General features: G+C 42.5%; 2 protein-coding genes and 3 non-coding genes across 5 annotated transcripts; 4 read left to right on the top strand and 1 right to left on the bottom strand.

Moving 5' to 3' along the window:
- Positions 1-3,325: 3,325 nt before the first annotated feature.
- EIF4A2 (eukaryotic translation initiation factor 4A2) lies at positions 3,326-10,335 on the top strand. The gene is made up of 11 exons (XM_068200421.1): positions 3,326-3,440; positions 4,306-4,351; positions 4,444-4,576; positions 4,830-4,969; positions 6,109-6,277; positions 6,463-6,572; positions 6,698-6,841; positions 7,241-7,378; positions 7,669-7,758; positions 7,993-8,072; positions 9,529-10,335. The coding sequence occupies exons 1-11, from the start codon at positions 3,412-3,414 to the stop codon at positions 9,671-9,673; spliced, it is 1,224 nt and encodes a 407-aa protein (XP_068056522.1). The 5' UTR covers positions 3,326-3,411; the 3' UTR covers positions 9,674-10,335.
- LOC137480306 (small nucleolar RNA SNORD2) lies at positions 4,683-4,753 on the top strand. Its single transcript, XR_011002801.1, has one exon. It is a non-coding gene; the product is annotated as a small nucleolar RNA SNORD2 (small nucleolar RNA).
- LOC137480304 (small nucleolar RNA SNORA81) lies at positions 6,889-7,069 on the top strand. Its single transcript, XR_011002799.1, has one exon. It is a non-coding gene; the product is annotated as a small nucleolar RNA SNORA81 (small nucleolar RNA).
- Positions 7,463-7,590, top strand: LOC137480296 (small nucleolar RNA SNORA63). Its single transcript, XR_011002791.1, has one exon. It is a non-coding gene; the product is annotated as a small nucleolar RNA SNORA63 (small nucleolar RNA).
- Positions 9,841-23,368, bottom strand: RFC4 (replication factor C subunit 4). Its single transcript, XM_068200423.1, has 10 exons — positions 23,183-23,368; positions 22,533-22,611; positions 18,081-18,160; positions 16,805-16,924; positions 15,792-15,935; positions 15,379-15,499; positions 14,808-14,933; positions 13,184-13,264; positions 12,159-12,275; positions 9,841-11,426 (listed from the first exon to the last, which is right to left on the bottom strand). The coding sequence occupies exons 1-10, from the start codon at positions 23,305-23,307 to the stop codon at positions 11,331-11,333; spliced, it is 1,089 nt and encodes a 362-aa protein (XP_068056524.1). The 5' UTR covers positions 23,308-23,368; the 3' UTR covers positions 9,841-11,330.

Here is a 23,368-nt window from a genome sequence, read left to right as displayed (position 1 = left end):
ACCCAGCTGCTAAACCAGCTAGTCCATCTGTTACCCCTGGTAATAAACATATTATTATGTTCACTCTCACTAAAGAGCTCATGATTCACTGGGATTGTCTTTTTGGGAAACATCTACAGAAGTATAGTAGGTGCACATATATATGTGGCTGTGGACCCTATCTTCAGCAGCACAGACATATTATTTAGTGTCTTCTTGGTATCCCTTCTGCCTGAAGATAACATGAACCTGGTCCTTGGGGAGCAAGTTTTCAGATGAGGTTGCTTTAAAAGCTTAATCAGATTTAAAGCCAGGGGATCGCAAGAAATCCCAGTGTCATTACAAGATTTTTGTCAGTGGCAAAATCTGACCTTTTGGTATCTCTCAGTTTGATGCTTCCTGCTCAGAACACAAATAATTCCAGGCAGAGTATGGCTAACACTGGCCCAAAAATACACAAAGTAGATATGAACACACATGAAAAGGCTGTTTGCACTACTGTAACCAAAGAGATATTTCTCAAATATTGTACAGAGGTTTTAAAGGGTATAAAATGTAGGATTTTTTCCTCTAGTGCAGTTAGGGGTCATTGCTAATACAAGAAGCCCAGATATCTTGTTTCATAAAAAGAGAATACTGATTCTGTGTTTCCAACCGCTTGCTTGAAGTTTATGAAACAAAATTTTTTTCATCTTTTCATTTGGTGAAAGAAGTTGATGATTTCCACTATAAGAAACACTGGGTTCCTTTTCTCATATATCTTAATATACAATATGGATGTGCAAGATCCATATAATAAATGCCTTTCACGTGGGAACTGATGATTTGTTTCTTAAATGATAATTTCATTGTTCCAGTCATACACCACTTGAGGCAAATAGAGCATCTGCCAAGGGGCCACCGGACTGAGGAGTGTCACTGCATTAAAACAACCATGAACCTGAGCAAATAATGTGATCAAATAATTTGACCAAATTCTGCCAAACTCTGCCACGACCATGTGACTGCAGAAACCAGTCTGCTCACAGGCTTTTCTTTATATTTAAGCATTAGGTGAATCAGAAATGAACAAAATCCTCAGAGACAGAGATATTTCAAGATTCTTGATAAAGGCCAGTGACCAGGAGCTCAGGGGACCTGTTTGGCTCTGTAGTTGCCCAATGCCAAGAAATCCTGGCATTTAACTGAGAGATCCCCCACTATTTTAGCCAGTAAATTACAATACCAACTTTAAAAATTGTCCCTCTTGATTGAAGATAATTGTTAAAAATTTTCAAGGTGTTTTTGATTATTTTTTTAGTAGAATGAAGTTTGACCAAGCATTGTAAAACAAGATTTGCAGCAAGCTAGAGCAATGAGAACAATTTCTCCGTAAAAAAAAAGCCAGGAAAGCATCGTTAGTAGAAAACTGTTGTCAAATCTGAACACTCAAAGTGATCTGAATACCCAGGCAGTCTGAAATGACACTGATTTCTTTATTGGAAAAGATAAAGCAGATACTTGTTTCTGAGATGCCATTTCAGGTCTGTGAAGAATGATGGCTTACCTTCCTGAAATTCCCACGTGTCTGGAAATCTTTTCCTCTCAGATTTGCAAATCTACTAAGACTTAAATGCAGTGCTTGGATAAAAACATTCATCAAATCAAATTCAACAGCTTTCCTAATAAATATTCAAGATCCTTAACAAATATTCAGTAGTGTTATTTCTCCATTTAGACTCAAATCACTTTTAATGCAGAAGGAAATCTAACTGTGCTAGCCCAAAACTGTGTTCACATTCTTTCTTCAGTCCATCCTGTTTGGTTTTCAACCAGAGGTTAATAGTCCATGCAAACTGGCATCATTCATTTAAAAGGCCTCTGGCTATTGTTGTGTGTCTAGCTGAACTGCAAACACAAGAAATATCCTCAATATTTTCTACCCAGCAGGGGTGGACAGAAAGAACTTGGGAGCATTAGGATAGGCTGACAGTGGAGCTGCATTTATATAATTTTGCTGGGATAGTGGTAGATTGTACTATTTCTACAGAAAATATTGCCCCGGAAAATGCTACCATAGGAAGATTTAATGTTAATACAGTCTTTGAGAGGTTCCCTTTATGGATATTCTAGATGGTTCTAGACAATTTACAATATTCTAGACAAGTAAATGGCTGAGTTTTTCAAGCACTGCATTTCTTCATATATAATCACTATGGAAACAGATTGCAAAGTGATACACATAAACCATACAAAGGTGGCACAAATTATTGCTTATAATTGATATTACTTGCCTCCATAAGAAATACTGATGAATAGATTAGATTATTGTGAAACCTGAAAAGAGCATTAAAATGATCGATATTTTTTCTACCACAGTAGAAAGCGACGGGCATGATCATGCAGTCGGTTTGCACAGTAACAGTTCTCTCAGTGCTTTCTTTTGGACTGCACTAACCTTTAAATCACTCTCGTCAGGTTTTTTTTGGTGTACTGCGATCTGCAGCACATCGCAGCACCGCGCTTTCGGCAGCACCCCGAGGACCACCTAACCTGTCTCCTACGAATACTCCTGCATCCCCCTCAGGAATGACCCACCCTTAGCGCCTCGGGACAAGTTTGCAGCATCCAGCCACGGGCCCGCCGGCCTGCGCTGGGTGTGAGCCCGGGGCCGCGGAGCCCTCAGAGGCGCCTCCGTCTGCCCCCCCGGCCTCAGGGCCTCTCCGTGAGCTCCCAGCGCTGCCCCCTCATGACCAACGCTGCCCCGGCTCCGGGAGCGCAGGGGGAGAGCTCGCGGTGTGTGTCGCCTGTCAGGGAGGAGGAGGAGGAGGAGGCGGGAGCCATTTCTGTGTGCGGATGGGGCGAATGCGCTGCCGCCGGCCCCCGCCCGAGGAAGCCTCTTTCTCTCTCCTGTTACCCCCCGACTCCGGGGCTTTAAAAACAACCAACACGGTGGGGAAAACGCGACCACGAAAAGGGGCCGCTATGCCGCGCAAGCCGCTGCCACAAGGCCACTCGCTGTCCCCTCAGCCCGGCCCAGGCGGCGCCGCCATTCCCCCTCCCGCCCCGCGCTGCAGCAGGGACCGGACGGGAAACCCCGTGCGCGCGGGGGGGAAGCGGAGACAGAGGGAGGAAGGAGTGGGGCGCTGTGACGCACTCAATGGTGCAATATCCTTCCGCGATCTGACAAAAAAAGTAGTTCTATGTTCCACATAGCCTCGTAGACCCAGAGGTACATACACAACGTTCGGATTAACTGAAGAATTCGCGTGGCGGGAATCTCTTGGGGTACAGGGCTTAAACCGGAGAGATTCTTTCTTTTTTGAGTGTGGCATAAGGTGTATATCCATGCGCGGAGCAGAGAGCAACGAGTCCGGCAGCAGGGCGGGTATATAAGGCGGGCGCAGGGGTGGGCTTGCCTTTTCAGTTGAGGACAGAGCTGGTGATCGGAACATGTCAGGGGGCTCCGCGGATTATAGCAGGTATGGTAGGGGCCTGGGCTCTTTCCACATTCGGGGGGTTCGTGGGTTATGCGGGGGCGGCCAGGGAGCGAGGAAAAATGGAAAGAGGTCGAGGGGTGGGAGCCGGAGCGCCCTGGGGGAGGCAGGGCGCTGTGGTCAATCAGCCCCGCGCCCTGGCCCCTCCCGTTCTAGACGTTTCGGTCCCTGCGCTCCCCTTGCTCGCGGTGCAGCAGCGGTTTAGCTCTAGTCCTCGGGGCTCGATCTTCGTTGCTGGCTTTCTTAGCAGTCCAGTCAGCCTTAAAAAAGGACTTTTTCAAAATTAATTGGTATATAGGTGTGTTGTAGTTTAAACGTTTAAGTGCCTTTCTGTGGATTTTTTTTTTTTTTGACATTCGGTTCGCCCCGGGTTTTCGGGCCGCGCTGAGGGCCAGACCATTCTATTTTTTTGCGGGGGGAGGGGAAGCCCCCCCCCCTCCCCGCCCCACGGGCGATCGCCCGGCGCCGTCCGCCCGCAGCGCCCGGTTTGCGCAATCCCAGGGGTGGAGCTCTCGCGAGAGTTCCTCGGCGGGGCGGGGCGGGGGGATCCGCTGCAGCGCCGGGAGCGCGCCCGCCCCCATCCCCCCACCCCCATTCGCGCGCCGCCGCGGGAGCGCGCGCTCGGTGCGCCCGTGCCCGCGGCGTCGGGCCCGGCCCCGGGAGCCGCGCACGGGCTCCGGTGGCGCCCAGGCCGCTGCGGAAGAGGGGTAGGAGTTTGTCCGCTGGCAGAAGCTCAGAGCACCTGCTGGAATGATCTGTCACGGGCCCCGCCGCTGTCCTAGCCGACGTGTCAGCTCGCTTCTGCGTCGTGGTGACTCCTGTGCTAACAGCGTGTTCTCTTTCATGGCAGAGACCATGGCGGCCCAGAGGGAATGGAGCCCGATGGTGTCATCGAGGTGAGCACTTGGGAACTGACCTGAGAATTTAATCGCTGGTGGACAGGGGTATTGGATTTATTTTTTTTATTATTGTTTTTTTTTTATTACAGAGCAATTGGAATGAGATTGTTGACAATTTCGATGATATGAATTTAAAAGAATCCCTTCTAAGGGGCATTTATGCTTATGGTTTTGAGAAGCCTTCAGCTATTCAGCAGAGAGCTATTATTCCATGCATCAAAGGTATGCAGTAGATCCATTAATACTAACATCGGATAATTAGGAAAGCATTATAAAATGTGCATACTGTTTTGTTGGTGTGTAGTAATAATTTCAGTCTTCAATGAACAAGTGATATGATGGTACACCATCTTTCGGGACTGACCTGAAATGGAGAGACCTCTTTAGTACTGATCACTTACTTCAAGGGGAATTAAGTAAAACTAACATGATTGACCCATGTGGGAGCAGTAAATGTGTATCCTACTTTTTTTAGGGTATGATGTGATTGCTCAAGCTCAGTCAGGTACTGGCAAGACAGCCACATTTGCTATTTCCATCCTGCAGCAGTTGGAGATTGATCTCAAGGAGTCCCAGGCACTAGTATTGGCCCCTACCAGAGAACTGGCTCAACAGGTATTGATAGTGTAGTTTAAAAAAACAAAAAACTTTTGTGTGTTGCATAGGTTTCAGGTTTCACAACTGTGAGACAACATTACCAGATTTCCTAAGGGGCTGTAATAAATATCCATTCAGAACCCTTTTTGTGTGAAGTAATGGGAGATACGAACTGGCTTCTGTCCCACAAGTTGTCTGTCTCCTTAAAGAGCTGATTAATAAACACGGAGGGTGTGTTGGGGCAAGGGTGCAGGAGGCAGCTGCTATGCTATGTGTAAAGTGAAAGGAGCATCTTCAGGAGAAAAACACAATTACTAAAGCCAGTGTTCTGAGTGGAAACAAAAAATTCACTTGTTTGGAAGCTATTTGAACTTCAATGCAGTTGTGCAACATGAAAACTGCAGTGCACATTTGGTTCCTTTTAAATGGTTTTGTATCTTTGTATGTTTTCCTGACGACATAATTGCATGTCTTTCACCTTCAAGGCTTGGTATTCTGTTATGCTAAGTGGGTGTGTGGTAATAACTTCGAGGACATTTGAATATTTAGGATAAGTATCGTAATAAGGGGTCTTAAAGTGCAGTGTTGAACCAACTGACAAGATGACAAGTAGAAAACTTGTCATCTTCAACTAGACTGAAATGGCAGTGCTGTGTGACAATTCTTCAAGGTAAAGCTGAGCATACTAAATCAGACAGAAAACAAAACAAATGGAATAAGGGCCTTTTATCAGAATGTTAGGCCTTAGTTCTACTCTAAAGCTGTTGAGGTGAGGCTTGTTTTAAAACCTGGCTTGTAGTGGTGCCATTGGAGAGTGTTCACAGAAGAGTGTCCAAGTGCTTAACATGCAGGCCTGAGCAGCTGAGTGCTGCAGCTCACTTCTGGTGCCTCTGCTCTCAGCTTAGTAATTGTCCCATGGCAGTCAGTCAGTCAGCAAGTTCAGCCAGTAAGAAAAAAGTGTAACTTAACTGTTCCTCTGGTTTCTCGTTAGCAAACTGAGTTATGTGAAGTTGGGCAAAGTCTTTCTAGCAGCTCTCAGTTCCAAGGGCTCCATAGCCCTTATTTGGTGTCCTGGCTTCCAAAGTCCATAAAAGCCAGTGGTAATGGGGCTTAAGCTTTATTGTCCTACAAACTACTAATGAAAGGTTCTGTTTTAGATTCAGAAGGTAATCCTGGCCCTGGGAGACTACATGGGAGCAACATGCCATGCTTGTATTGGTGGCACAAACGTGCGCAATGAAATGCAGAAACTCCAGGCTGAGGCTCCACACATCGTGGTGGGAACTCCAGGGCGTGTGTTTGATATGTTGAACAGGCGCTATCTTTGTAAGTAAGAACCTCAGTGTGCTCTTGCTGATAAATTTCCAGTGAAGGCCTCATACCCACTAAGAGCTTTAGTGTATTCTCATTGTAGAGAGTTGTGCTGGAAAGCTTAGTAGTACAGAAGCATAATGCTTGTAAAGGATTGTGTATTTCTGAAACTTCATGAGATGTTTCTCTTTTTCCAATAGCACCGAAATGGATCAAAATGTTTGTTCTGGATGAAGCTGATGAAATGTTGAGCCGTGGATTTAAGGATCAAATTTATGAGATCTTTCAAAAACTAAGCACAAACATCCAGGTAAAAAAGCTTTCACATGGTAAAGTGATGCATGGAGATGTGGTTATAGTGTGGCTGAGAACTGAGTCGCACAAATGAAAATTGTTGTAATGGGGTATGTGCTAACACAGAGTAATATATTTTAGGTTGTGTTGCTGTCAGCTACAATGCCAATGGATGTGTTGGAAGTGACCAAAAAGTTCATGAGAGATCCCATCCGTATTTTGGTGAAGAAGGAGGAGCTGACTCTGGAGGGTATCAAGCAGTTCTACATTAATGTTGAGAGAGAGGTTGGTATTGGTTGTACTTGTTCTGGCAGGAGGAGTTAGGTTCTCTTACCTTCTTGTTAAAGCACTGTGCTAAAATTGCGGAAACGAAGGCTGAGCTTTAGTTTCTGCAATAATGCTAGTAGAGTAAACGCAAGAAGAAGAAAAACTATGCACTAGATCAAAAAGGACTAGGGTGGACCTCTTTCTTAATGTCCAGTGTCCTGTGTCTGAAGATTTGGTGCAACAACTGATGCAGAAACTTGACTTAGTTTCCAGGTTATACTGAATGTAGTTGTGTGCCAGAGTAGGCTTAATAGGTTGTTGTATTTGAGTTCTGTTTCTTGATTGAAGTTTTAGTGTTGTGTACTGAGCTGTCATAATCCTCTGTCATGATGTCCTGATGATCTTTGTTCTGCTCAGGAATGGAAGCTGGATACTCTCTGTGATTTGTATGAAACACTGACCATTACACAGGCTGTTATTTTCCTGAATACAAGGAGAAAAGTAGACTGGCTTACGGAGAAAATGCATGCCCGGGACTTCACAGTCTCAGCTCTGGTGAGAATTGCTGCTTCCAATCACTTCTGAAATGCTGTGTATTTACTGGAAAAGAAATGGTGATGAGGGGGGGATATCGGTGAGAAGCAGGAAAGTTATAATATAGCTGTGCAGTGCTGTATTATCGTTCCCCCTGCTTAAAGTGAAATGTTTCCTTTCTATCCCTACCTGCTTCGTTCCCACAGCAGGTAGGGACGCTGGGATTCATACATGCCTTTGTTCTTTAAAGAATATTCTGGTTTGGAGCATTGGGACTGTACTAATTGCAGCTTTTTGTTTCAACTCTCCAGCATGGTGACATGGACCAGAAGGAACGGGATGTTATCATGAGAGAGTTTAGATCAGGGTCCAGCCGTGTCCTGATCACTACTGACTTGCTGGTGAGCATTCTCTTCCATTGAACATGTTCCTGTTACAGCCTTGCCCCAAAAGCTTCATAATTGAGTGATGGTTTTTGTAACCTGAACTGTCAGGAGCTTTTTGGAACAGCAAAGACCATGCTCCACTATGTACTACACAGTTGTAGTTCATAACTAATGATGTGGTTGACAAAAGCCTGAGATAGATAAATTTGAAAATAGTCCCTAACTTGAAGACTTGGTGTTGCTTTGCAGGCTCGTGGCATTGATGTGCAGCAAGTGTCCCTGGTTATCAATTACGACCTGCCGACCAATCGTGAGAATTACATTCACAGGTCAGTTGGTTCTGCCCCTCAGTCAGTCCCTGTGCTGTGCTGGATGGGCACTGGCTCACACCCTCCTCACCTGATCCTGTAGTCCTCACCACACCAGGTGTTAGCATCCATGCATAAACTTCTCAGAGCTAGCAGGGAACAAAACCACTTGTGGATTGGCTTTAAAAAAGCCCTGCATTGAACAGCAGTGGTTCTAAAACAAGGGAGGAGCAGAACTTTTGAATACTTGAAGCAGTGGGAAAACTTAGATATGTAACAGATTCAGTGATGACTGATGAAGCTTGTAGTTGTGGGGAAAATGCCAGCAACTCAACTGCCTCTCTTGTCATGTAGGCTGTGACATATGAGTGTGACATCATTAGTAGTGCAGCATCTTGACAGCAGGGTCAGCTTGGTCTGGGTTCTAGCTGATCTGGAGTTGTTGCTGCTCGGTGACAAGACAGACCTTACTTACTCCTAGCTTGTAGGGCTGCCTTTGCTTGTGGAGGTTCAGCTGTGTCCGTGTTTATGTGTGCCATGCTTGCTCTCGGTGGCTCCTTAGTGGGATTCCTCTCTGTGGTGTGTGTCTTCTGGTAGCAATTTGAGTTTGTTTCCCTAGGTTTAGTTAACTGCTTCTAGTGACTGTCCCTAAATTAAGTAAACTGTGCTTTGTTACTTGATGTAAAAAAATACAGGAGTCCATAGCAGCAGTTGATGACACAAGATGGTGCTCAGAAACGACGTTGACGTAATTTAGGACGTGGATTCGTAAGCGGCACAGTTTGAATAAAGAGCGAGTTGGTATTTATTTATTTATTTTGTCATGATTATCCCCTAAGTTTTGTGAGCCCTTTCTGTGTATTTAGCTCCTGCTGGCAAGGTGCTCTATTGTGCAGTCTGTAGGGAGGTGGAGCTCACGGTGGGTGTAACTAAACCACATGCACTGATATGTCAGTGACTGATGTGGGCTTAAATACAAATGCTGAACTTGGATTTTACTCTCAAAAGAAAACCAACAAAAACCCTAAGTTTTCCCACTGGAAACAGTTAGGTTGAATTAAATTCTGAAATTAAGTGTGCTGTTCCATGTTATTGGATAAAATTGGATTAACTTGGCAACAGCCCGATTGTTAAATAGCATGTGCTCTGTGCTTGGGAGTAAATGCATGAAGGGTGGGTGCATAGTTGAACAGAGGACTTCAGAACACAGCACCAAGCATTAAATGAAGATCTTACATTGCAGCCAAAGAGTAACCGTGTGTGCCCTGCTGCCTGCCATGGAATGGACCTGCTGTGCTGCTGGCACCAGCTGCTGGTTTTTCCTGACCAGATGTGACTTGGCTGGCAGCTGGCCCTCTTAAGGCAGCATAGACTGGCCAGTGGCAGATAAGAGCAGCAGTCAAGAATGGATCTTGCAGACATGTAAAGCAGATGGGTGAGGCTAATGTGAGTGTAAATGTGTTTTCTTTTTGTGCAGAATTGGCCGGGGTGGCCGTTTTGGCAGAAAAGGTGTGGCTATCAATTTTGTCACTGAAGAGGACAAGAGGATCCTGCGAGACATTGAGACTTTCTACAATACTACAGTGGAGGAGATGCCGATGAATGTGGCTGATCTCATTTAATCCCCGGGATGAGGTGGTTGTGAATCCAGTGCTCGCTGTTGCTGAATAGGCGATTCACAACGCGCATTGTGCTTCTCTCTTTGGGGATATATTGAATCTTGTCTCAATGCTCATTACGGATCAGAAATACAGATTTTTGATAAGAGAAGCGACTTTCTGTCGTGAGCTCTTGTGGGGAAGGCCATTGGCTTTGTCCACTTTAGGGTTAGACTGTTGGGGTTGGGTGGAAAGTCATGGGGTCTGTAAATTTTTTCTTTATTAGAAATTTATTTCCTAGTTCCATAGAAGTGGTTGTATTAGATGTTCTTTATCATTTAATAATTTACTTATGGACTAAAAGATATAAGTGCTGTATAAAGTCAGCCAATTATGTTAAACTAGCCTACCTTCCTTTATTGTATGTACTTACACCTCAGATTAAATTGGAAAGGCCTTTCAAAATCTCTAAACTTTTATAAGAGCATTAAAATGCATTTTTGTTTCATATGTATTTATTCAATAAAGTATTTAATTAGTGGTAAGTGTGATCTGGACCCTGTTGCTAAGCCCCAGCAAGCAAGCAATCATACTATTGTCTTAGTTAGGGTTAAACCCAGTAAAATTTGCCATATTGCACATGTCTTAATGAAGTTTGAATGTTCAATAAAATACTTCTATATTCACTTAAATCGTAAATAGTTGCTTCTTGGGTTGAGGGGAGGGTGACAGCAACCTGCCCTGTCTCAGGGTGGGAGCTGAACTTGGCAACTGCTGCAGCCTTGTGCCCACAGCTCCTGTACTTTGTCATTAATTGCAGGGCTGGTTCTGGACTCCAGAGCAGGTGAGCTTCAAGTGCCAGCGTGGCCTTGCGTGACCAAGCTCTGGGGTGCTGCACCTGCATCCTTAAAACTGAATCACCCTTTCATCAGCGTAGAAAAAAGGCTCACTTAATAATTGGTGCTGGCTTGATGAAAAAGCTCTGCACTGCATCATTTATGCTTAATACTGATCCAAGGGTATTTTTTTTCCCAAGCCATTCTAGAATGAGGGACAGCTGGTCAAAACAGCATCTCTGAAAGAGTATGTGCCAGAGATGCTTATCCAGGTCACAGCTTCAAAAATAGAGTGGTGACAGGAAATTTTAAGTGACACCTTTCAGAACATGACCTACCCTTTGCTGAACATTTTTCTCTTTGAGAGCTTGAATGGAATAAAAGTTGCAATATGTTTACTAGTAAAGAGATTTTTTGCTATGTTTAACCCTAAAGGATCAGATACAGGATTGTGGAGGTGTGGGCTGTGTTTAGTCTGAAGCTGTGTCTTACAGGGATGTAATCATTTTGCCAAGTCCAAGCCAATATCGGCTACAAGAACTAAGTTTCCTTCTGTCTCTGCCTGCAGCTGATGAAGACTTTCTTCATCACTCACTTCTGATAGTTTGTTTCCATGTGTAAGTGCACAACAATGAACTGCACAGTAGGAGCATTACAGACACCTGTGCTCTTTACCCAGTGTAAAAAATTGAATTAAATATTCCAGCCTCAGGTTTTCCAACTGCAGTGCAGTTCTTTTATTGCAAAAAAAAAAACCAAAAAACAAAACCAAAACAGTACAAAAGTACACAGGTCCCTGCTCTGAGAGCCCCGGCCACTTCTGGAACAAAGGGCTGCTGGAGGAGTCAGATGTTCTGTGTGAGCTGCTGCATCACAAGGGCACAGAGACTCATCAGCTGCAAGAATTCATCAGCACCATCTGCCAGGCACTTGTCCACTTCCTGCAGAGGAACAGAGAAGGGAAAACTCTCTAAAAATGGCAATGCTCAAGGCAGCTGTGTCTTGGGGTAGAGTGGAGAACAAGAAGTTTGCCAGCTGTTTTCTTAATCAGCACAGATTTCTCCAGCACCCACATCACACCCTGCTCCAACTGGACAGGGAAGCATCAGCGCTCCAGCCTCTCTCATCCCCTAGAGGAGGCCACCACGTGAAAGCTCCAGACACAAAGGGGTGTGGCACTGGCCCCTTCCAGGAGCATCACTGCAGGGCATCCACACCACATGCCTGGCTGTAGTGACTTTAGCAAAACCTCCACTGCAGCTGGCTTTCCTTCTTCATCAAAAATGGAGCAACTTAATGAATCTTCTCTTTTTTGGAAAGGCTTATTTTATTCACCAGAACAAAAACTTGCATTTTGCAGCTCCTAAGTGTTTTTTAAGTGCTGACCTATTCTCATCTTAATTTTCCCTTCCACGTTATATTAAAAAACCCCAAGACAACCAAACCCACAAACCTCTTGATCAAATCCACTAGAACAACAAAATATGGATAATAGTTCACTTAACTAGATTTCAATTCCTTCTCATGAAATTTCTCACGACAGAAGTTTACATTCTACCAAGAAACATTCAAAAAAAAAAGTCACCAAGTACTTCTTGGGAGAGACTGTGCAAACAAAAATCAATCTGTAGAGATTCATGTGTTTTGGTTTCTTTAACTCAAGCTAGACTTACTGCAAGTTTCTCAACTATGGCAGATTTCTGCTTGTCGCTGTAATCTTCGCTCTCCACAATGGTGTCATGCAGCTGGTTTACAAGCTGAGCAACAGCAAAACCCTCATTGATGAGATTCTGCACAGGGAGAGAGGAAAACAGAAGTAATTCAGCAGCAGAAACACCACGAACTGGAAAGATATTCTTGAAAAATTCTGTCTGAACTGAGAGACTGCACTGCAATTTAATATGGAACTTGGACATTGTAGAGGACGATTCAGTAGCCTGTGCACAGCCTGCCCTGCACCCAGGCTGGCAGTGACCCAGCGTGAGCACCTCGGACAGGCTGCACGAGCAAGGCAGGCACAGAGCAGTGGTTCTGTCCAAACGTGCTTCCAGCTTCTGACAATTTACATCTCGGACATTTTATGAGACATTTAAAACACTTAACAACATCCACTGAACCTGTCCAATCCTATTCTAAAATTAGGAGGGTTTGGCATCCACAGCATCAGATGGCAGTTTCACAGCCTTCACATCTTAAAGGGCCATCTACTTAGGACTTATTTTCTTCATCTGGTCATTGCTAGTCTCAGGAATTGACAGATCTGTAAGACCAAACCTTTTTTAATAAGGTAAAACCCATGGCAACTAAAGACAGCTTTAAAAAAAATAAGTAGTGCCCAGCTACAAAAATGTCAAGTGTTGAGAACAATGGTCAATGAAGCCATTTAGGGAGGGAGAAGTTTATGAAAATAGAAACACTGTTGGTGCAACCTTATTTTTCTGTTCAGCTGAACAGATCTACTTGCCATCAGTTTAACCCAAGAGAAAGCCAGAGTCACATTGGTAGGGAAATTTATTTTCAACGTTGACAGCTCTTCCTCAGAAGGGAAAGACTGGAGTCCTGACTGGTAAAAGACACTTCCCAAATGTGCATCCCAGCTGACTGAGGCCAAATGTTCCTCAGCTATAGCCTGGGAACAAAGGATTCACAGGGCTTTGGCTGAGAGAAATACCCAGGCTAAGCACTAAGAGAACTCTACCTTTGCCAGTGTTTCCAGTTTCTCAAAGGAACCACTCTGGCAGCCCAACAGCAGTTCATCAATTGTTTCTTTAGGGATGACCTGTAACAAGAAGTGACATTTCTTAAACATAAAATCTGTGTTGATGCTTACAGAAACAAACTGTTCATGGCAGAGGCCATTTCAGGATTTCATTCCTCTACACACCCATCCACTTCTAGCAAGTAGATGAGACAGAGTAAATAAATTTTTAAAATGAGAACTAGGCTGTGATATTTGTCCTGTACTGCTGATATTAAAAGAAAAACTGTATCATGACAATAGACTGTCAAAGTCACCTTCCTAAATCCAACTGCTTATTCAGGACACTGACTAAGAGGAGGACATTCTTCAACAGTTAGATCAGCCAGTGCTTTCTGTACCATTCTACACCTAAACAACACAGCAAATAGGTTTTATTTGCAGTGACAAATCAACGGCATCCAAAAAATGCCCAATGCAACAAGATCAGACAATAAATCAGAAGGAAAAAAGTTGACAGATGCCATTATGTCACTCTGTGCAGAGAAGAGCTGCCCCTTTCCCCCTTCACTCATTGTCATTCCTGTCAGCTGAGTGCCTGGACAGTTTGGTTTCAAGGCTTCTTTATGAATCTCTTGTACTAAGGTCACTCCAGGGTCACGGAAGTTGTGAATGACCAAGAACTTCAAGTTTTTATGAACATGTAAAGTTGGGTTCCCTTGCTTTAAACAAGCATTATTCATTCAATAATGGAATGTCATGCTTCTCTTTATTATCATTACAATCAATTGCTACCAGGTTTCAGATGTCTGATATCTGTTCAGATACTGTTTTACAGATACACAAAACTGAACAGTGACTTCACTATGAAAATTGCTTAAAATTGTTCTGCAAAACTCTGCACAGCAGCAATTGCCTCTGGTTTCAAAGTGAGAACCTCCCAACCCCTACAATGAGCTACAATGGCAGCATCTTCATGGGAAGTGCATCCATCATTAAAGCCCATCTGTTTTTCAGCTCCTAATCTCACTTTCCCTTCTTCAGGGGTGTTTTGTTGCTATAGGAACACCTTCACACAAGTTTTATTAAATGCATTTTTTCTCAGGTTTCTCCTGTGCCTTTCAGCATTACCCATGTAATTCTAGAACAAACCACTGCTGTTTCATTAAAAAGCAGGATCCACGCAGATCCTTGTCACTGTGAACGTTAAGCTGAAAATGAGCTGCTACTGAAAGTCATTTTCCTGTGGTGCTTCCAAACCAATACTGCAATGACCTATACTTATACATACAGACATATAGAAAAGCACCAAAAATGTTCTCATCTACTCTCCCACAAAAACCCTCCACGGTTTGCATTTATGGGCAGATTATTTCAACTTCAGTTTGAATTATAAGACTGTTCTACCGTTTTCCATGATTTACAGAAGTTGCTAGAAACCTGCTATGTAATAAGTGTACAGAATCAGGCAGTCTTTCAAATTCTGGTAGACAGGGCATCATTACCATGCTGCAATACTAGTGAGTATAAAACTATTTTTAACCCAACTTTGAGCAATGGTAGATAGAGGTAGGAAAAATGCTTTCCAGAGTAATTTCAGGAGAAACTGTAAGGCACTGCTTACCCCAGCAATTTCAGTGATTATCTTCTCTGTGATCTCCTTCCCTCCCATTAGGCGAGTGGCACTTTGAAGAAAAGTAATTGCTTTTCTTAAGTCTCCTTCTGACACTTTTACCAGGTATGATATTGCCTGAAAAATAATGTCAGAAAATGCTAAGTTAAATGTTCACTGTTAATTAAAATCTAATGCACTATTTCAGCAGTTACTTTAAAACACCAAGTAGTGCATAAAGCAGATTGTCTGAGCCAAGCACAATACACAAGTTACAAAACAACCTCTCTACTAACACAAATGTGTGCTGGCAGTTTGAGAAAGAAGCCCAGTTTAATGCCAGTAGACTCAGCAGAGAACACAAAGCCCTACAGTTTGGCTTCAGTTTTCTCTGGTGGACATTTCTCTGGTTTTAGGATGACTTAAAATTCACCTCATCTATGGAAGGAGAATAAATGAGTTTAGGTATTTTATTTCATAGAATTGAGCAGCCTGGAAAAAGTATGCTGACTTGGCCTCTTTCGCTGCCATGCAATTATGCACTGGATTAAGCAGTAAAATTACATGACAACCACAAAGTTACCTCATTACTGATTTTCACATGTTCCTTCTCAGAAACATCCAACAGCCTCTGCTGTTGGATACTGTCGGACAAAGGCTTGAAGCGGAATTTGGAGCATCGAGACGTTAAAGGTTCAATTATTCTGAAAGAAAGAAGGACAGAGGCAAAGAATGCATGGGTCAAGTTCTCACAGACAAAGCTAACAAAGGCAGAAAAGGTTTAAAATAACCTTAAGGTTTAAATAACCCTAAAACTGCAACATTGTAAAAATTAAAGGTGAAATCTAAGTATTGTTTTAGGCTCGCATGCATATAGTGACATCTCTATTAACTGAAAACTATGAAAATTAGATATCAACTTTTAAGCAGGGAAAAAACTAAAAGAGACTAAAGACCAGACAGCAAATCCAAATAAGCAACAAATTCCAGGTGTACCTGCTGATGTAGTTACAAATAAGACAGAACCGTGTTGTTTTAGATTCTTTTTCCATTGTGCGTCTTAAGGCTGCCTGGGCTGCTGAAGTCATAGAGTCTGCTTCATCCAGGATCACAATTTTAAAGGGAGGACACATTTTACCACTGAAAAATTAGAAATCTGTTATTCAGCAGACGTGAAATGCACAGACCAAGGGGAAAAAAAAAAAAAAGAAAAACATACACAGAGAAATCACTGCAAGTAGCAAGTAATATTTTACTTAAGCATTTATCCTTGAAAAATAGAACAGATTCAGAGGATCAATTTTTTTAAAATTGTTTTGTGATTAAAGACTAATACTTGCAATAAAGAGTTCCCATATGAGTTCCCATAGAAAGGCCAACACTTGAATACTGCAAAAGTCCTCTAAAACACATACTCCTGCTGTAATTTGCTTCTTTTAACACTTCATGTAGCTCTTTTTTTTACAGGCTTCCTGATTCCCTGAACTCCTAAGAATACTCAACGGACTGATTTCAGTACACAATACCGTACTGGAATCAGTCAGGCTGTCTTGGCATGCAGTTTATTCCTGCTGCTTTCCACAGTCCATACACAAGGCTTGACCTGCACTGAGCTTCCCATCACCTAACACCAGAATCCTTTTAGAAACCAACACCCATATTGTGGAAATTCCTGCAGATTAGAAGGACTAGGCAAAAAACTTCTGGCACAATTTACCCAAATCAATTTTTCTATGGTAGTCAGACAACATCTGCAAAGGCAACAACATGTGCCCAAACCCAGAAGTCTTGACCTTGTGGAGTTTTTGCTGTCTGCCTCCAATGCTAACAGCAACAGTAAAAATCCTCCTGGGTATTCAAACCCCCAGTGTGAAATTCCATGAATTAAAAGCTCAGCCACAGCACTGTGTTTTGCCAACTTCTGGGCAGTGCTGACCCATCATTTATATTAGAAACAAAAACAACCACATGCTTTGTCCTAAGCAGGAGGGGTTTGATCCAGCACTTACTCTGAACGGCTTCCAGACGCCGTTAGCTGAGCAAAAGCCTTCACTTTTTCCCGAATCACTTGTATCCCACGCTCATCAGAAGCGTTTAACTCAAGGACTCTTTGCCGGAATAAATCAGGCCTGCAAAATTTTTATTACAACACGTTAGCTGCTAACCCTTGTAATGATATGTTATAAAATATAACAACAACAACCCTTCTGGCTGTTTTGAATGGCAGGGAATATTTTTATCAGCATGACTAAATAACATTGTTAAAAGCCACTTAAGCTGAGATCATAAAATGTTAAGTATGAATTTCCATTAGATACTTTTAGAATCTCCACCCAGGCTACAGAAAACAATGAAGTATAAAATTATATCAGTTAAACAGGAAAAAAAAAAGTAGGCTTCATATGTTCAGAGCCCTATATTATCTGCCTTTTTACTTACAGCCCATGAGCAATGTGAAATAACAAGTAAAATGCCACAGTACAGTCACTAGCAGTACTACCAGAATGAAATATCCAGAAAGTATAAGACATGCAGTACTCACCTGCAGTACTATCTATACTCAGTTTTAAAAAACAAACCAACAATGAATACACTGGATTTTAAATCCTGGGAATTAAAGTGGACTCACAATGTGGAGTTGTCTTCCTCCTACTAAAGTAGAAGTGGTTCTCTCCGAAAAAACAGTGAGTCAAAGATGAAAGATGACAAATGGGATGGGGGAGGTATTAAATTCAGCATTACATTTGATCATAACATCAAACCACCTTCTCATCCATCTTTTGCTTATAGAGCACTGAATTTACTACTCAAAAACTCCCAAGTGTTACAAGTGAGTTAATTTATATATACATGCTGAATTTTAGTCTAAGTCCCAATGCTACTTTCCAGACACATTTCAATGGTGCATAACACAGAGATTAAAAGTCAGACATTTTATGAAGCACTTAGAGATCTATGTGTACCTAACAACTTACTAAATAAACCATAAACATTGGGATTCCTTTACAAAGTTGAGTAAATTATATGCAAACCATATTCTTTCCATACTCTTTGTTAGGGGGTTACACAGCTGCCAGTCTGTAGCACACTGGTAACAGGAATTGGTGACTTGTGACAGGACAAACGAGAAAGAAATCTGATGTTAGAGCTGAATCAGAATATGAAGTTATTCCTGAAAAAGTGCTGGGAACTACCTAAGAGCAGGCTATGACCACAGGCATTTCATCACATGATTAGGAGACATGTGACAGTTGATTACACTGAAGCAACTTGATTCCAGCTTACCCAAACAGTTCTCTAGCAGCTGCTAAAATAGTGGAAGTCTTTCCAGTTCCAGGTGGGCCATAGAACAACAGATTGGGAAGCTGAAACAGCAAGGCATCATTTGTAAGAAAAGGAAATATAAAAAAGTCCACTAACAGGAAAACCTACTGACAATCTGAGCACCTAACAGAACAAAAACTATCTGTTCCTCACAGTAAATAATGGCAAGTCTTTCTCTTCTGGTCTCTAAAGGAGGACAAACAGTTGTTGTTTACAACACAGCATGAACAAGTGTTATTTGGTGGCACCATCCCATGTTCTATTCAAACTGATATTCCAATCTATATTTATTTTTATATATACACTCCAGGGCATGTCTGAGATCACTAAAGCCTACAGAGCCTACTATTCTGATTGCAGTAACACCCAAATTTATCCAAGAGTGGCCTTAAACTGCACCAGCAGTGCAGATGAAACCATCCTTTGCTTTCTCAGCTCCTCAGCCTGCCTTGTCCAGCCACGCTGAGGATTCTGTGCTGCCACCAGCTGCACTGCAGGGAGCAGGGGCAGCTCGGAACGCTGGGCTGCAGCGAGGGCAGCGCGGACACAGCGACCATGGGGACAGTGCCACTGACTCACTGCACTGCACAGCCCCAGCAAACTCCTGCACCCATCCAAGGAGTTTTCAAAGGTGACCACTGGCATTTCTTAAGGAAATTAGGTCAATCGAGCTTTAAAATAATTTAATTAATGACCTCAGCATGAAAAATACAACTGCATTAAGGAGCTATGCTGACACAGATCAAGAGCAGCACAGCAAAGACTGCAGCAGTAGGATGACATTTAGAAGCACAAAGCAAGAAAATCTCTCAGTTTGAGAACATAGCTAAGTATCTGCTAAATATCTGAAATTCATTAGATGGAATGAAACATAAGCCGGTTTTGTCTTGTCTGTCAGAGGTGCAGTATAAGCCTGTGTAACATAGTGGTCCGAATCATGCACTTTTAATGCAGATGTAAATTAATACTAACAGGTAATGAGCTGCACACAGTTCAAGTCATCCTTAGACAAGGATAATGAATCCAAACTGAGAAAAGTGATTAAAGGAGTGAAAAGCCTATCTTATGAGGAGTGACTTTTTGAAGAGTTTGATTTAGTTAACTCAGCAAAGCAAAAGCTGAGAGGGAATGACTGATCTTCATAAATACACCTGAGCAACACTAAGAACAAAGCTGGCATGAACAAAATTTGTACAAGCCATGACTGAATTTTGGCAGAAATCAAGAAGCTTTCCAGCTGACATAGAAGTGATAGTTTTCTATATTACTATTTCAAGCAATCAATTTTATAAATTATCACTTTAAATTGCTGTCTTTGACAATAGGGGATATTCCACTTCTATATTCTTAAAACACAAATCCAAAAGTTCCCTCCAACCAACAGCAAAAAGACAAACCTCTCAGTCTGACTTGATTTCTAGCCCATAATAAGCATTCTATTTTTAAAGAGTCAACTAAAATTAGATTAGAGAATTCTATGCTGAATATAGCATGTAATGCAGACAGAACGGGAACAGCAAACCCTAAACCACTCAAAGAACAGAGGAAAAATGTAGGAGTACACAACCCATAATCAGAAAAAGAAATAGAGACAATCAGTTTGGTAACAAACATCCCATTTTAACAGCTAAGACAAGACACAGTGCACAGACTCAACTGTGTATGTACCCTAAAAGAAGAGACAGAAGAATTTCAAATTTCAATCCATTTCTAGTAAATAAATGAATTCCAAGTTTTGCCTGCTCCTTCTGCCAAACAGTTGTTGCTCGTTTCCCTAATTACTAATAAGCAAACAGCATCCCCTACTAACAAACACCTTTTCAAGTTTAGATACCACAATAGTATTATCCTCCTCTTTTGTGACAGCCAGAGAGATGGAAAGTGTACTGAATGACAGCTGAAAATTCACCAGGCTCTGTGCTAGGTTCGCCCATTGCAAGGGTAGCTGTTTGTGAGGAGATTCATAATTTCATGCCTCTGTGCTAATTCACACACTACTGTCCTCAGAAAAAGCATAAGCAGGTAAAAGGTTTTAATTAGAATGCCTCCTAATTCCATTACACCACAACTTTATCACTGTTTCTGTTTCAACCTCATTTATGCTGGATTCTCACTGAAGTATTTACACCACTTTTCACCAAGCACAACCTAATCCTTTATGTAACTGTGGAAGTATTTTTAAATAAACTGCAACCTGATCTGGTTATCCATTTTTCCATGCTTGCCAGGAGTAAGCAGGATACCTGCAGGCATCACTCTGCTCATGGGAAAGCTACCTCATATGGTGCAAATCTCAGATGCTTTTCCAGAAGTTTCAGTACAAGTGAAGATGGAAATTGCAATGATAATCCTGCACTCTTTTCAGTTATTAAGGTATCATGAAGCAAACGAAAACTAAATAATACCAAGACTGTTTTTAGTTTCTTTGCCAAAAAACAACAACAAATCAACACTGCTGGCAGACAGAAACCAGTTTCTTCAGTTCAAAGCCCCTTGCATTCTGCTGTCCCCAGTTTATAACAGGATGATGTGTGCTCTTATAGATGGAGGTATATTGGCTATACAAGTCACGTATTAGTTATAGGGAGTTACAAGTCCTGCTCCATTTAGCACCTCCCAAATCAAGGCCCACAAATACAGGCCAATCGTCAGAGGACTGACTGCATTTCCACCAGTATGGTTTAAATAAAGCACATTACCCAAACCTACAGCATTGTCACAGCTGCTTCTTTGATCTCACCAGATCACCAAACTCAGTAAGAACCTCTGCAGTAATGTGTACTTACTGAAGTAAGTACTAGCCTCCTCAGAGTTCAATGACACTTTTTCCTGTTTCACAGAATGAGTCCTTTCACGAAACTAATAAAACTGTCTATTTTTATTAGTTTCAAATATTACTGTCAAATATTTTAAAGTACTTGGATGATTTTGTTCTCAAATGCCTTGCTGAGTTTGGGTAGCTATGGAAAAATACAGAGCCTCTAACCATAAGGAGGAATGATAATTTGTCTTTTCAACTCAGGAGGCCAAAAGTCAACACAAGTGCACTAGGCTCAGAATCCAAGAAACACTGCTGATCCACAAGCTGTAGGGTTTTAAATAACTGTTGCTCAAAATAGAACTTCCCAACCCATCACCTAAGCAATGCTACACAACTGATACGTCCAGACAGAATAGGTGGCAGCAGCTCATTTCTCCTTTGCCGTTAACAGTTCCTTCCTAATTACCTCAACCCTATCAATACTGTAATCCAGCAGCATTGCTGTTGAAACACAGATTTCTGGGGTACCACATTACCTGACAAGGTCACATTACAAGAGCATTCTCAAAGCAAACGGAACGTGGAGAAAGGAGCTAAAGAAAGCAGCACAAATCTTTCGCAGTTGTGTTGTACCAGTTTGATTTTGGCTTCATCCACCCAGACAAAGAAGGTATGTCTGTTTTGCAAGCTTTGATTAAATTATTATTTTCAGAGATAAAAAGACTCATATCACTGCAGAGCAAACCAAAGCCATAGCCCATGAAAACAGATAGATTTTGAAGACAGGTGTGATTGTTCTGGGTGAGGAGGAAAAAAAGTCTCAGTATGTATAAAAGAAGGAATTGTTCAGATTTGGAAAAAAACAGAGCCATCTCTTGGCTACGTACTTTATTTCTCCCTTCAGCCCCTTCACCTCCACATCAGCTGCTTTGGAAGAAATAACCATCAAACATACCAAATATTTCCTACATTTTTATCCAAAAGCAAATGCAAGAGTAAACAAATGTAACTACAAATGCTCTGCTCATCTACTCTCTTAGGACACACAAGCCAACCCTGCAACTGCCATATTTACCTTTTTAAAGCCAAAGAGACTTACTTGGAAACTTTAACCCAAAAAGTTTAGGAATCACTATCCAAGCAGTAATCTGGCACTCATAAATTAAAGTTCTCTCATCAACCAAAATTTTTAGTGTTCAGTAGTTTCACAGAAGCACTGACAGATCACTGGAAATGTTTAGGAGTAACTGGCAATTCAGACCTGTCTATGAAAGAAAAACTTTCTCCTCTTGTCTTAAACATGAATGTCACAAGTACTAGTGGAGTAGTAAGTGTGGAGACAACAAAAGCTTTTCCAGGTTTGAAGCTATTAACTAGAAGTTTACTATTTGAGCTTTGCTAGAAAAATTCCAAACTGCATCACGGAACTTACAATTCTATAGTGTTCAGATGACTGGGAATATAAGAAGCTTTGCACATATATGACAACAGGATACCACACAGGATATATCATGAGGAAGTCACTTAGCCTGTTCATTAAGTACTACTGTAAAAACGATCATTGCTGAGCTGGAAAAGAGAAATTTTTGTTACCACTGACCCAAGTATCTGTCTAAAAATGCTGACTAGGTAGATGTTACCATTACACTCACATCAGCACCTTCCAGGGACTTCTTCAGCACAGCTACAACTTCATCCTGGAAGGCAACTTCATCCACATTTTTGGGACGACTAAAGAAAAAGACATTAAATAAAATTTATTAGCTGACAAAGTTTCACAGGAAAGCTGAAATTGAGAAAAAACATCATTTCACCTTCTGATTACATCAGGTACTGAAGAATTACAGTGAACTCTGTACTGAAGAATTACAGTGAAATCAAAATCACCACAGGAAGTCTAATGCCTCTGGTGTCTATTACTGAAGTGATCTCATTCCTCAGGAAGCCGTTTGTCTTTTTCTGTTGTGAACACCTGTCTGAGATGTTTTTAAAAGCAGAACTGCAGTATTTTACCACTTTGCAAAACCACAGCATGAACTGCATTTATGCACCAAAACACACCGATGAAACAGCACAGCTCGACACGGCCAAGATTTTCTGCTCAGTACCAGCCCCAGAGGGCACTTACAGCACCTCCCAGTCCCGGAGCTCCCCCATGACAGGGAAAGTTAAGCTGTTCTCCCTGGTGGGGACACCCACACCTGCGACCCCCTTTTGCTGTGCACCAGCAACTCCCCACACCCTCCAGAGCCAAACCCGCCACTCCTGGCCAGCGCTCCCCCTAGCCCAGAGCATCGCTCACTATTTCTCCACCCAGGGGATGGGTTTGGTCCTCTTGCCCTCCGCGCTGCTGCCGGCCGCGTTCTTCTCCTTGGCAGCGACGGGCTTGGTGCCGATAGAGGCCGGGCCCTTGAGGAAGGCCTGCATGGCTGTGCCGGGCTGTGCCGGGCTGTGCCGGGCTGTGCCGGGCTGTGCCGGGCCCCTCACG

The sequence above is a fragment of the Anomalospiza imberbis genome, chromosome 10, assembly GCF_031753505.1.
Source record: "Anomalospiza imberbis isolate Cuckoo-Finch-1a 21T00152 chromosome 10, ASM3175350v1, whole genome shotgun sequence".
NCBI lineage: Eukaryota > Metazoa > Chordata > Aves > Passeriformes > Viduidae > Anomalospiza > Anomalospiza imberbis.
The sequence above is the reverse complement of the archived record's forward strand: the minus strand, read 5'-3'. Positions and strand labels throughout refer to the sequence as shown.